The sequence below is a fragment of the Uloborus diversus genome, chromosome 7 (genome assembly GCF_026930045.1).
Source record: "Uloborus diversus isolate 005 chromosome 7, Udiv.v.3.1, whole genome shotgun sequence".
Lineage (NCBI taxonomy): Eukaryota > Metazoa > Arthropoda > Arachnida > Araneae > Uloboridae > Uloborus > Uloborus diversus.
In genome coordinates this window covers 89,253,014-89,266,701 of record NC_072737.1, presented here as the reverse complement: position 1 = coordinate 89,266,701, position 13,688 = coordinate 89,253,014, and the positions used below count along the sequence as shown (strand labels likewise).

Below are 13,688 nucleotides of genomic sequence, written 5' to 3'. Positions count from 1 at the left end.
TAGTTTAATCAAAATCAGTAGCCAAAGTTTTTCGATAACATTGTAAAAATTGAATCGACAACTTTTAAAGTTATTGGTTTCACAATAACCCAGTGGAATATCCCTTTATAGCAGTGAAATTCAATTAAAAAAAATTCTAACTTTTTTTTTTGCAAAAATACTCTAAAAGTCCAAAAAATTTCCCTCAAACCTAGTTCGGACATTTGGACATATTCTACACCCCTGATAGCCAACATAAATGTCTTAAAAGAAATCTTGTCCCCCCCCCCCCCTTTTGGTAGAACAAAGAAAAGAGACTTGGAAATCACACTAAAAACTCCAGGGTGAAGACTTAATTAAGATTTGATATTTTATGTCGATAAAAATTTGCATTAAAAAACTTTTAAAGAATATGTAATCAATTGTAAATAATATTAACTATTAAATTATTTCTGCTAACTGATTTACAATACTTTTCAATCAAAAAAATTATGAAAGAGGGTTACTCACTCATAACATTTCTTGAATGCTTCAGTTTCAAACCTTTTGTTCATTTTAAGGACAAATTCTTCTTTAAATTTTTGTACTTGCCTCTGTAACTCTTCAGAATGAGCTTTTCTTACAGCTTCCAATGCTATTAAAAATAACAAGTTTCAATTTTTAAGGTAAAAAGGCAAACACAGAAAATATTTCAATGCCAGATTTACAGTTTGAAAGTCTTTATAATTATTTAACCCGAACCGAAATATTTTAAGGGTGACTTAACACTAAGGTCTATGCCCGAGTGTCACTTGGGTTGCCGTTTTTGGTGAAGTTAACTAAGCCCAAAATTCTCTGGGGGTAAAATTTTTACTCTCTTGGCTATAAAAGTACGAGTTCAACACGTTTCTAGCCTTTTTACACTATCTACGAACCTTTTACTTTCAAATATATATATATATATATATAATTTAAAGTCTCACTCATAGGTAGCACAATGGCAAGTGTACTAAACAACAACAAGAAACTCAAAAGAATATTAACAATGTAAATTGAAAACCATGTAAATACGAAAAGTTGAACAATATGAACAATAGAATGGGCAGTAACTGCTACGTTATCATAGAGCTGGAACAGTTGGCATATAATACTAATTGGAAAGTTTTTATAGAGGTCGGTAACGTACAAGTCAGCGAGTATTTGCATTTTTATCAAATTAGCAAGAATTTACTTGCTTATTTAAACTGCGTGGTAGGCTAAGTATTGGTACCAATACTTAGCCTACCAAGCAGTTTAAATTAAGGCAATTTGCCACAAAAAATTATTTAACACACATCAACGGTGCAGTACATTAGAATTTGATTACATTAAGTGGGATATTCTATCATCCCATATTCCATAAGCGGGCTTGACTGTACTCAGGGACCAATTTACACACTTGGGTGCCCCAAGGTACTGACAAATGTGGTGCCCCCGCCCCCCCAAAAAAATATGAAGGTAATTTTTGGATATTATTTTGATAGAAAGAAAACTCTAAAATAAATTCCTGATTTACATGTAAGAAAATTTTTTACAGTCACAGATGGAGAAACTATGCTGGTTAAGGTAAATCATAATGTGCTTTCTGCGTTCCTCTGTTTTCTTGTAGTAAATTCTTCTATAATGTCCTTATAACCAAGTTTTGCGGTCAAACTTCCTTCTATTGATAACAGAGTTTATGAAGATAATTTACTATCAGAAATGAGAGTACGCAAAGGACACTTAGTTCTCTTCAATAGTCAAAATGATCGTTCTCCGCTACAACTGGAGATTGGCAAAGTCAAAAACAATTTCAGGGCTGTATCTACATTGGCAAAAGTATCCATTTATACTAAGTTTATGGATTTTTTTTAACTTTTCGGTCATTAAACTTTCTTTTCCGATGATTGAACTAATATGAATAAATTCATCAGGAAGATTCCTCCAAATCACAGGAGTAAGATTTTTAAAGATCTTTTGCACTTTCTCGAATATTTTGCTTGTCGCATTTAAACAAGCAAGAAAATTTCTTTAATATGCCATCATAGGCTGACATCCTGAATTTTAGTTTTGTAATCAAATTATCACAGACTAGCAGTACCCGCACAGCGATGCCTGTGCTAAAAATTTAATGGAAGTCCGTTGAATAAAAGAAATTGAAGCCCCCTCCCCCTCTGATGTGAAATGATCGTTTTTCTTTGTATAAAATGCGTATACACCTTTTCAAAAAAAAAAAAAACCTATTTAACTTTCTTTGGAATTTAAAGCTTTTCATCAAATCATTAAATTAGATTTGCAGTTGCTTTAAAACTCGATTTAGCGAGTAAAGCGGTTTTTACTGCAATTTTAACTATTTCGCCAAATAAACAAAAAAAAAAAACATCAAATAATATCTTTCAAATGTAAAAATAATTCTGCAGCTCTATTGTTTATCGCCAAACTTGCCCAGCAACCTCGCTATCATAATCCATCCATCTAACAAAAAAAAAAATATCCCGTGGAACATTAAAGAATCGTGGAACATTAAAGAATCGTCAGAAAATAGAAGAAAATGTCGTACATTTCACTCGGATAAAAACAAATCAAAAGTTTCTTTTCTTTCAAAACAAATCGCCAAAACAATGAATTACATTAATGGTTGCCTTAAAACAATAATCCTAGACTGAACTGCTCAGCGCTTAACGTGCCAAACGACCACGCTACCGGAACCCAGTCCTTTTGCGAGTGAAGCGGATGTTTTTCTTTGGCAATAATAAATGTTTCGCCAAACAAACAAAAAGGTATAAAATCACATTAACAGTAGCTTTCAAATCTTTATATATTAAGAGCTGCGTTGCCCGGCTTTGCGCGGTCTACCTTGAAAAGAAAAATTGTGTCAAGTGACATATATTAAACAATTAATGAAAGGAATAACTTAATAACTTTAAGAATAACTTAAATTAAAGAAAAAAAAAAACCATGCAAAATTACCCTTCCAAACAATGACGACAGATATTAAAATACTTTTAAGAAATTAAAATGCGAAAGATGGATTTTAAAAGCATAACCATGGAAACGCGAAAATAAAATGGTTGACAACCTGAATCAAAATGACATATTTCGAAATTGATTTAAAAACGCTTGTAACTTTTTTCCTTTGAAGATAGAAGCTAATTTTTTCGACCAAAGTTCGAGAGAGATCTGGAGTAAAAAATTTCGCTTTTTCCAATGCTGTCAAAAAGAAAACTGACAATTCCTTCACATTTTATTGATAGATTTAATGAAGAAAGTATTGCCTAAGTTTCAGCTAAGCCTAAAAAAGTTCGAGCTAAAAACACAAATTACTCCCGCCATAATTAAGTTAGAGCATTGAAATAAATTGTTTAGAAAGCAGAAAATTCTACCCTTTTTAACGATATATAATATTAACATGTGCAAGTAATTTTTCACCCCTTTAATAGCCAATAATAGGCAATTTACGTGAAATTTGGTCCTAAATTTGAATAAAAAAACTATTTGTCGGATTTTTTTCGAATTATAGCCTATGTTACTCAGAAAGAAAGCACCTTTCATATAGTGAAAGAATTTTTCAAATAGGTGCAGTGGTTCCGGAGATTACCTTGAACATATAAACACACAAAAATCCGCCTTCTCTCTTTATAATATTAGTAAAGATTAAATAAAAACAGGAAATCTTAAAACTTTGCTTGGAGTCTAATATGACTTCTTCACATTGTCCATCATAAAACTGTTTTGGAGTTTATTTCTGTCTTTTTGCTCAAAAAAAAAAAAAAAAAATGATGACACAAATTTGGTGCCCCCTTTCCTTTAATGCCCCGGGCCCCAAATGCCCTGCCGTAAATCAGTCCCTGACTGTACTGGTAAATTTATGTCTTAATTATTGCTGTACTTTTCACTTAATCATTAAATGCCGACTATAAACTACATTATGTACATATCTGATGGTCCTTGTACTTTTTTCTCTTTATTGAATCCAAATGCATGCTTTCAATATTTTTCTTAAAATTTATGAACTCCAAAGAAACTAACTCATAGCACGTACATTTAAATTGTGTAAACTTTTATTGGTCTTGATTAATGGCATTTGTTTGGTTTCACAAATTTATCAAATACAGAGTTAGATTATGTTAAATCGTAAGTTCTAGTAACATTTAATGCATGGATTCAAATGCTTAAAATTGATAGTAACAAGAACGAAATAATAACAATGATATTAACAGTAATAATTTCAAACAAATACCTATTGCAGTTGCATGTGCCTCATCAGCTAATGCTTTCTCTCTTTCTGCCATTAAATCTTCCAACTCTTTTTGGTGCCTCAGTTCTAATTCAGATATGATTTTTTTGTGAGAAGCATCCATAGCTGCCAAACCTTTTTCACACAAAGACTGAAAACAAAAGAGCAACTTCAAACATAATACAAACGTAGATGAGTAAAACACCTACGCCTAATGCAAATTACAAAAAGTGGTGCTCCTGTCGCTAGCACTTGAGTGAGAGTGCATATCTAATATTAAGAGGAGTTGAGAAATAATAAAGAGTGAATACAATCTACAATGAGATTGGGTTGTGTCTTTTTGAGTCCGAGAAATTATTGAAGTTTGGAGCTATCGACGGGGGAACACGATATAACTTAGAAGCACAAATTTCACAAACAAAATCAAATAATGATGAAAACTTAAGGAAATAGTTATTATTTGGTATTTAATGTCCTTATTAGGGCAGTTGGGGTCTTGATTTCATTGTTACTACATTATTTGAATTCCATTACAACCAATTTCCCATTACAACGAACAAAATTTGCAGTCCCTAGAAGTTCGCTGTCACGGGATTTCACCTATAGTTGCGGCAAGCCTAACCTGTCAGCATTGTGCAGGCTAGGCAGATCCTAATCATAGCATTATGGCTGATGGAGATAAGCCTTGAAGACAAGAAATAATCATCCTTCTCACCTCGAGGCAACTAAAATTTACTGTTTACTTGTGGCAACAGTGTAAAAATAGAATAAGATTTTGTTTCTTAAGATGAAGTTGACATAAGATTTTGGCCATTTTTAATTGATAGAAGTTTAATTAGATGATGCAAATAATGTAAATAGTCTCAAATAAATGTTTTCTAGCATAAGCTTTTTCTTTCAAGAACGTCATGAACCTTAATAGTACTGCGTAGACAATTTGGATCACAAAGTTGAAAATGTGTTACGAGACGGTAACAATGATGCTGCCAGGTTAGGTTTGCTCCAACTATAGTGACTTAAAAAAATAATAAATGAGTAAAAAGATTTTTAAACACCAAAATAAGAATTAATTTAAGTTCTCTGAAGTTTTCTATTAACTTTCAAATTTAGATTGCTACTTTCATCTGTACCAATTTTAAAACTTAATTTTATAAGTCACCACAGCTCATTTATTTCAGAAGCCATATAGTAGAAAAAAATCAGATAAAAATTGGAAAAAAAAAAAAAAAAAAAAATTTTTCATGCGCAATTTACCTTCAGCTGTTCCATTTCTTCACTGTATTTCAAATGAATTCTGTTTTCTTGAATGTCTTCATTTTTTTGATGTAATTTTAATTCATACATCTTCTGCAGTCCCTGAATTTCTTCATTATACTGATGCTGAAACAAATTGTATAAATGTAGATCAAAAATCTTGAGAATTGCTTTCATGAAAAACATAAATGCATTAGTTTACATAGTTAATAGCTGTGTCGCCCAACCTTTTCTTACCCCACCAAGACCACACTACCAAACTAAGTACAGGAGTCATATCTGCACTTTTTATCAAAATTGAGATTTTTTTATGATTCAAATTATTAATAACAATATTGAAGATCCATAAAATATTAACTGAAAAAACTACAATTAGAACGAGAGAAGAATTATTTTAAAAAAAAAAGAGTTATTTTCAAAGGGGGGAAAAAGCCCTTTTTATGGCAGAACAATGCAAACTCAATGTTAATTCTCATAGACAAACTTGAAATGTTCAAGCTTGTTGCCAAGATAATTCATTGATCAGGTTGATAAAAAGGGAATAAAAATTCCAGAATTAGCAATGACTGGGTGGCACTAATGATCCTATTACATGGTGCAACTTTAGTTGGCGCAACTTTCTCCACCTACTCACAGGTTTACCATGCTCAGCAGACGATTGTCGTTTCACAGTCCAGAATTAATACGTTATCACTGAAACTTTTATTTTTATTCTCAGATTTGTGCTTTTTTTTTCTTCCGTATGGAAAGTTGATGGAAATGGCTCTACTGCAACTATGAAACTCATCAAATTGGCGATAAATTTCCTATACCGATTCCTTTTTATGAGTTTTGGCTTTGTTTTAAATGCAACCCACTTTTTCATTGTTCATATTTTTTGGCAGTTTTAATTTCTTTGATAAATTAGCAAAAACAAGTCCTTTTTTAACTTTTTGTTTTGAAAAAGAAAAAAGTCTAGATGTGTGTTTGCTTTATTCGTATTAAGATCACAGTAAAAAAAGGAATAAAAACTAAAACGACAAGCACTTGGTAATATGCTTGGTGAAAAATTTTGAAAATACTCCAAGTGTTTCCTATTATGGCAAATTCCATAAAAAATTGTTATGAGCTGTCATCTTTGTGGTACTACAAACTTCTTTGTTCTTTGCACTTGATTAAAAATGACTCCATCTCTATGAACCATGTTGCAGATGAAGCTGCTTTTAGCACAAAAAAAAAAAAAACTGTTCTGTGTCGGCATGTTTTTTTTTTCCTGTTACCACCTAACACTGTCAAGTTTTTCTGCCAAGCAGAAGAGCGGAGAGAAAAAGCTGACGTCATGCAGTCTGGAGAATCCTCATTGGATTAAACCTGCAACTAGGTGCAATTACTGCATGCAATTGTCGGTGATATCAAGCAATTTTTTCCTGTTGCAGATGGTTGCAATGTGTAATAATACCATAAATGTCACCCGCTACTACTGCTAAAAACATCAAACAGGTATCAAACAGGTAAGGAAATTCCAAATTAATACATACTTCTATTTCAATCATATTTCTTCGAGCCATTTGCAACTCTTTTTCTAATTTTCTCTTTTCATCATTAAATTGCTTTTCCTAAAATGATATGCACACATTATAGAGGATCTGAGATGAAGTAATTATATTGCAAAACAATGTCAAGAAAACAAAAATGAAAACACTTATCTCATTTAACTCTTCAAAAATTAGTAGAAGACAAAATGCATGCTTCAAGAAGTGGTTTTCAATCAAGCAAATTATAAGTATATTCATGCAACAAACGATAAGTAATATGATAATATTTGATTATTCAACAAAGAGGGTGTACTTTTTACAAAATTTTTCTGTTTTCATCATCTTGCTTTTGTAAAGAATTTTTTTCAAATTTTTGTGAACTTATTTTGTAAAGAAATCATAATTTTTACCATGCAATTTTTTTTCTATTATTAAAGCTTATTGCCATTGATGTTGACAGTTACCCAAATGGTTTTAGTCATAATTTAAAATATTTTTTTAGTATTAAATATCATTTTCAAAAAGAGTAACCCTAAATTAATACCTTTTCCTTCTATAGTTTAGCAATTTATTGATAAATAAAACATATTAAAAAGAAGAAAATTTACAGAAATTATTTTTTTTTTCCAATTAGACGATTTTGGTTGCATAATCTTGGTCAATTATAATACTGCTACCAACTATAAATAAAAGCTTTGGAGTTAACAAAAAAAAAAAAAAAACTATTTATCTTAGTTCCACACTTTAATGTGATTGAAAAAAGATATTCTAATGAAATTAAGAATACACAAAGACAATTCCGAACAATATCATTTCTGAATTAAATGAGAAATTTTAAACATTTAAAAAATTTCACTTGGATAGTGTTAACATATATATATTTATAATTGTTAAAATATTAAATGCTTTTGAAGTTAAAGACATGAGTAAGACAAATTAAATTTTAAACTTTTCTTGGGTTTTTTCAAAATGCATTTTTCTTTCCAAGATTAAATGTTATTTTCAATTGAAAAGAAGATAAGAATCTTTTATGTGCCCCTATTTTTACTTTTTGTAAAGGTAGTAAAGATAACATACAAAAATTTCAAAAAGATTTTAACATGATGAGGTCATCATCATCACACCCGAGGGTCCCCTGTTCCTATCACAGTAGTGACTTGCACAGATTAGGGACCCTCAGGAAGTCATGATGAGGTCAATTTCTCAATCTTTGAAACAGGTGAACCAAGTTACACAAAAATTTACATGTAAGAGTTAATTTCGATGTTGATTTTAAATCTGAGAGAAACATTGCTATTTGTCTTACAGTCAGCCCTGATTAAACAAATTTCATTGGTTCCAACATGCCTTATTTGATTATGCGGGATATTTGATTTTATGAGGAATACAAGAAACCCATCTTTTGGGTTATTTTGCAGGTACATATTCATTATTACTACGATAAATGAAAAATTACTCTTCATTACTTATTATGACATGCATTTCACCAAAAATTTAAATATTTAATGTTTTTGTGTAAATTCCAAAAAAATTACACATACGTACTACATAAGTGGATACATAAAAAGTTTATATTTACTTAGTTTCATCTTTTCTGAAAGACCTCTTCCTCAGTTTTATCTGCATTTTGGTTTACTCTTGAAACTGAGTTTGCGAAATTTTCGTAATATCTGTCTGTGTTTTATAGTTTCTTTCGCGTTCATTTTACCACACAATCAGTCCGAAGCAGAAGAGAAAATCATCAATCATTCAGGAAAAAGCCTTTCTCCAGCTGAAGAAACTCATGAAATGTCAAACCTAATCTAACAATGTCGTTGACAAATGTCTCTTTACAGAACAAGAACTAAATAGCCCAGGGAACCACTTTTTTATACAGAAAGGAGCAGAGTTCCTTGCGGCATTAGACATTATGGGACCGGACAGGACTAGAGAGCCAATCATTGAAACATTTCAATCCCCGCTCACTGCATGTGGTCCAATTCTTCCAACTTTCCTAATACCTAACCCCTGATGCATTTTACAGCCTTAGATAAGATTACAGCTAGAAGCCAACTAAAATTATGGTTAGGCCCTTTAGTGCTTTGTTAAAAGTGACCTTTTCCAAGGATGAGACAAAAAATTTGACTTGAAATAAAGAGTTTTGCTCAAGAAGCTTGGAACATATATGCGTTAAGGCGGGGTATCGATGTTCTTAAAGCTAGGAAATTTAACATTAGTGCTATAGGTTTTTTTTTTGTTCCACAAATTTATATTCCTATAAGCAGGGTATTTGATTATCCGTAACCCGAATTAAGTGGACCGACGAAGTTAATGTTCATTAAAATAAATAACGCCTCATATTTTATACAGAACATTATCGGGGAGATATTGACACAGTTTGTGTGTTTCAAGTGTAAATATTATACATTATGAAACTAATATGTGTTTCATTGTTATTGTTTTCCCCAACTACATTAAAAGTAACTAAAAAAAAGATTACCTTTTCTTGAACAATTTCTTGCATGTGTTGCTTCCAAAGTAATTCCTGATCTTCTAGTTTTTGTACAGCTGTTAAGTCTTTCTCATGTTGTTCCATTAAATGCTGGATTTCCAATTTTAAGTTTCTACACTTTTCGCATAGACTTCCAGTTCTTGCAAGAGTTCGGCTTTCATCAAGCTCAGCTTGAAGATAACTAACTTCCTGCCTAAGCTCAATACAAGACTTACAACCCTCTTCCAACCGTCTTCTCTGTTCCTCTTGGAGTTCAGCTAGTTTAGCGGATATTTTCTCTAACTGAAAATGATGTTCTTTGCGCTCATTCTCAGCGGCTAACTTCCACTTCTGTTTGAAGCATAAAAGACTAGAAACACTTCTGTGTGCTACATTCAGTTCATTTGGATCACATAAACTGAAAAAAGCATTGGGGAATCTGTACAGAGGAAGATTGGACAAAATACTCATTGTTCTATGCTGCAGACTCTCATGGAATGTATTCAGCACTGTTTTGTCAATTTTTGGTGGAATATTACTGTGAGAATTATTCTTTAACCTATCATTTTCACAATAAATTGCATCTTTGATTAAAATAACAGTTCCATCTACAACCGTGACAATAGACACAATCTGAGCGAGTTCGGAAATGGAGCAATGCATGTACTCGACGAGCACACCGCATTTGCTGCTTGAAAAGAAGTTGTTCTCTAAATGCTTTATGCATATGCTTTTGATTTCAGATGATAAAAGACTAAGTTCTTGTTGCAACAACTTACAAATGTAATCAGTCCATTTTTCACTATATTGGAAACTAGAACACAAGAAGTAGACTTCATTCAATGATTTTGATATATGTGTTATGAATGACTGGGAAACCTGTGAAATTATATGACTAATATGAGAAAGAAACTGCTTCTGGCCCAGTGGCCTTAAGTCATTTTTGTGGTCAGATGAGTTATGACTATTTGCTCTATCTGTAATAGAATCCTCAGAAAGCTCTAAGATAGTGGTACAAAACCTTTCGATAAATTTTTCTTTAAATTCACACAAGACTCTGCATATATTTTGCCTCTGATTATCAACCTCTTCAAAAAGATTTTTGACATCACAGATTTCTACTGTAGTTTCAGGACTTCGATAAAAAAGCAAACAAGCAATTATATTGCACAAACTTGTTTTCTGTACACTAGGATGGACTGGATTAGATTTTTGCTGAATGTATTGTTCAATGCCTGAAATCGCCTGCTTGACTCTGCTCAAATGCTGCACTAAAATTGCATTTTTGTACTTTTCAAAATCACTCATTTTGTGAATTACATTAGTAATTTCTTGTAGGAGAATTATATTATACAGCAACTTACTAACAATGTAACCAACATCATGAGGAGACACAGATGACTCGTCAGTTTTACCCGTAACATGATCAAGAGCGCAAACAAGTTTCCCCAGTTCTTCACTAGCTTCAGAGCTAATGAAGTTGATTTTGGATGAATGAAATGAACTAACATTTTCTTGGGCATAAAGCAATTGCAAAGAAGTCTTAAGCCATGATATTAATGACGTTACTTTATGTCCAAGGCTTTCTAAACAGTCATGGAAAGACAAAAAGAGAGGATCGTCCTCGTAAGCTTCATCTTTATCGGCATTAGATAAATCCGTCATACTAGCTGATAAAGACAAAGAATTCCAATCCTCGCCTGCGTCTTGAGAAGGCGCATTCTCATTCAGATTGACTTGCAACCGTATTTTAGGTTTTGGAATATCTTCCTGTTTAACACTTGGATCTTCAACAGGTGAGTTCACCGTGTCTGCAACATCCTTGACTTTTTTGTCAAGGTTATGCAGACGCATAAGCAAACTTTGGGATTCTTTTACAGCGTCATCTTTCTCTTTGGAGAAATCGTTTTGCGACAGCTCGGAGCTTTTTAACACACCTTCAACAGCATCAATTTTTTGCTCCAATTCTGAAAGTTTAGATTCATATTCCTTTGACAAACTAAGAGCTTCTTTTCCTTTCAAAGAGCTTCGTCTGCGCTCTTGACGTTGCTCCAATTTCATCACCCTTTGTCGCAATTGCCTGACGTTCTTTTCAGATGCCAAAAGTTTGCTTGTTAGATCATCAACTCTAGCTACCATCAATTCCATTTGGGATTTATGTATTTTGTCAAACTGATCACTAGCTTGCCTTAAAGATATACATTGAAGTTCAAAGTCATCAGAAGATGCATGTGCAGTTTTTACTTCTGACTTCAATCTCCTGTTTTCTTCACGAACATTGTTCAACTGTTGAGCCAAAAGGACATTTTGAGATGAAATTCCGTTCAATCGTGAAACCTCTTGCTTCAACGAGTGACAACCTACAGATTTGTTTGAACTTAAACCTAACTCATTATCTTTGTTATTCATCAACAAGTTTACTTTGGCTTTTTCAAGTTCACTTTGGACCTTGTGTAATCGTTCTTCTACACGCCCTAAGCTTGATACTAGAGTTCCAATTTCTTTCTTTTGCTCTCCATTCATATGTGGGCCATTTTTTGGTGTTTTTTCTTCTAGATCATCTAACCTTGAATCAACTTCCTTACAAAATTTTGAAATGTCAAGCCATATTGTCCACGAAGAATCTTCTAATTTATCTTTTATCTCTGTCACTTTTTTGCGGCCATCTTGGAATGATGTAGAATCAAGATTGGATAGCTTAAAGCTACGACGACGCTCAGGGCGGATTTTTTCTTCTGAAAACTTGAGGGTACTTTCCTGTAAGAGCAAATTAACTAGAATTAGAAAATAAATCACTGCATTAAATTTTCATTAAAATTTGAAATGAAAGTAGATAAAAATGAATTGAAATCATATTTCATTTAGTGGGACAACATTTTTGCAAAAACGTGGCAACCGCAAGCTTTACAGTACCAATGCACACCTGATTTTAACCTTTCTCTTTGGAATTTATTTTACAATAACCTATTTTACATGTCTCAAACTAACAGATCATTTCTTTTTCAAAATAAATAAATAAATAAACATGAATTCTTCTTAATTTTATGAATTCTACTTTTTGCACATAACATATTTGAAATTTCAATTTTTTAACTATTTTTAAAGTTTTTATTTTACATTCAATTGTTTATGTATTATTAATATTTCTCTTATTTTGTTAAAATCAAAGGACAAACATCAAATGAATGAGAAAAGTTTTTAAGACATGCTACATTTTTTTGATTTTTATACAAGTAGTGCTTAAAACATTGGATGATTATAAATATATCAATGTATTAACATTTTACTGGGCATGCTGATTGTATTTGCTTATTACGCTTCAACTCTAATCGGAGCATTCAGGTTTTTTAAGAAAAAAGAAAGCTTTTGAACAATAACTTTTCAAAGCTGAAGATAATATTTCATATCTGCCAACTTATAAAACATTAAGTTGCAAAGTACATTATAAGACAGGGAAGATTGAATGGTGCTAAGCAGTGTTTAAAGAAGAGCATAAGAATGCAGCAGATGCAATTGAATTTTAAAATGCCATAAAATTAGGATAAATTAGTAAACAGCAGTTAACATGCAAAAAGTCTTTCAGGCGTAATATGTCTATTAGAAAGAGCTGTAAAAAGGTTAAACTTGGGGGATTTAAATGTTCATTTTTCAGATTAAGAATCCTGTGATAAGTCCGTCTTTACAATAAAATATTTTCTGAAAAGTTTTCTGTGGAGTTTATTGGAAATCCAATATTATGACAAACATAGATTTCCTCTGATCAACAGTGAAAAAAGAAATTCCCTAACTTTTCCATGACATTTTGAAGGATATCCATTTCCCTGATGTTTCCAGGTTTTCCAGGAGTGTATGAACATTGTAACAACCCTGATGACTCTGCAGCTAAAAAGCATTTTTTCTTTTTTTTAAACTTTGTTAAGAACATTGTTTAATAAAATATTTATTCATTGCTTTTAAATTTTTTATGTATTGGAATCCGTAAGATTAAATTTATTTAGCATAAAAATTAATGAAACAAAATAAAACCCACCTAAAATGGAGGCAGAAGAAAAGAATTTATAATAGGATTGTTTCCATCAGTCAAAAGTACTACTTTTAGTCACTAAAGTTGATACAACGAGCAAAAAAAAAAAAAACATGGAGCGAGAACATTTTTTTATCTTCAAAACATTTAAATTTTAATTATTTTTTTAAATGTCCGATATTTCAAATGAGGCGTGGTCTTTATGACGTCACA

The 13,688-nt window shown here is 31.8% G+C and overlaps 1 protein-coding gene across 1 annotated transcript in view; it reads right to left on the bottom strand.

Moving 5' to 3' along the window:
- LOC129226164 (protein outspread-like) overlaps positions 1 to 13,688 on the bottom strand; it is a 51,528-nt gene that overhangs the window by 8,143 nt on the left and 29,697 nt on the right. Inside the window, exons 11-15 of the mRNA XM_054860764.1 lie at positions 9,461 to 12,208; positions 6,985 to 7,062; positions 5,468 to 5,593; positions 4,217 to 4,364; positions 490 to 613 (exon numbers count right to left, since the gene is read on the bottom strand). Of these exons, the coding sequence (XP_054716739.1) occupies positions 490 to 613; positions 4,217 to 4,364; positions 5,468 to 5,593; positions 6,985 to 7,062; positions 9,461 to 12,208 (3,224 nt within the window). The remainder of the gene's footprint in view (positions 1 to 489; positions 614 to 4,216; positions 4,365 to 5,467; positions 5,594 to 6,984; positions 7,063 to 9,460; positions 12,209 to 13,688) is intronic.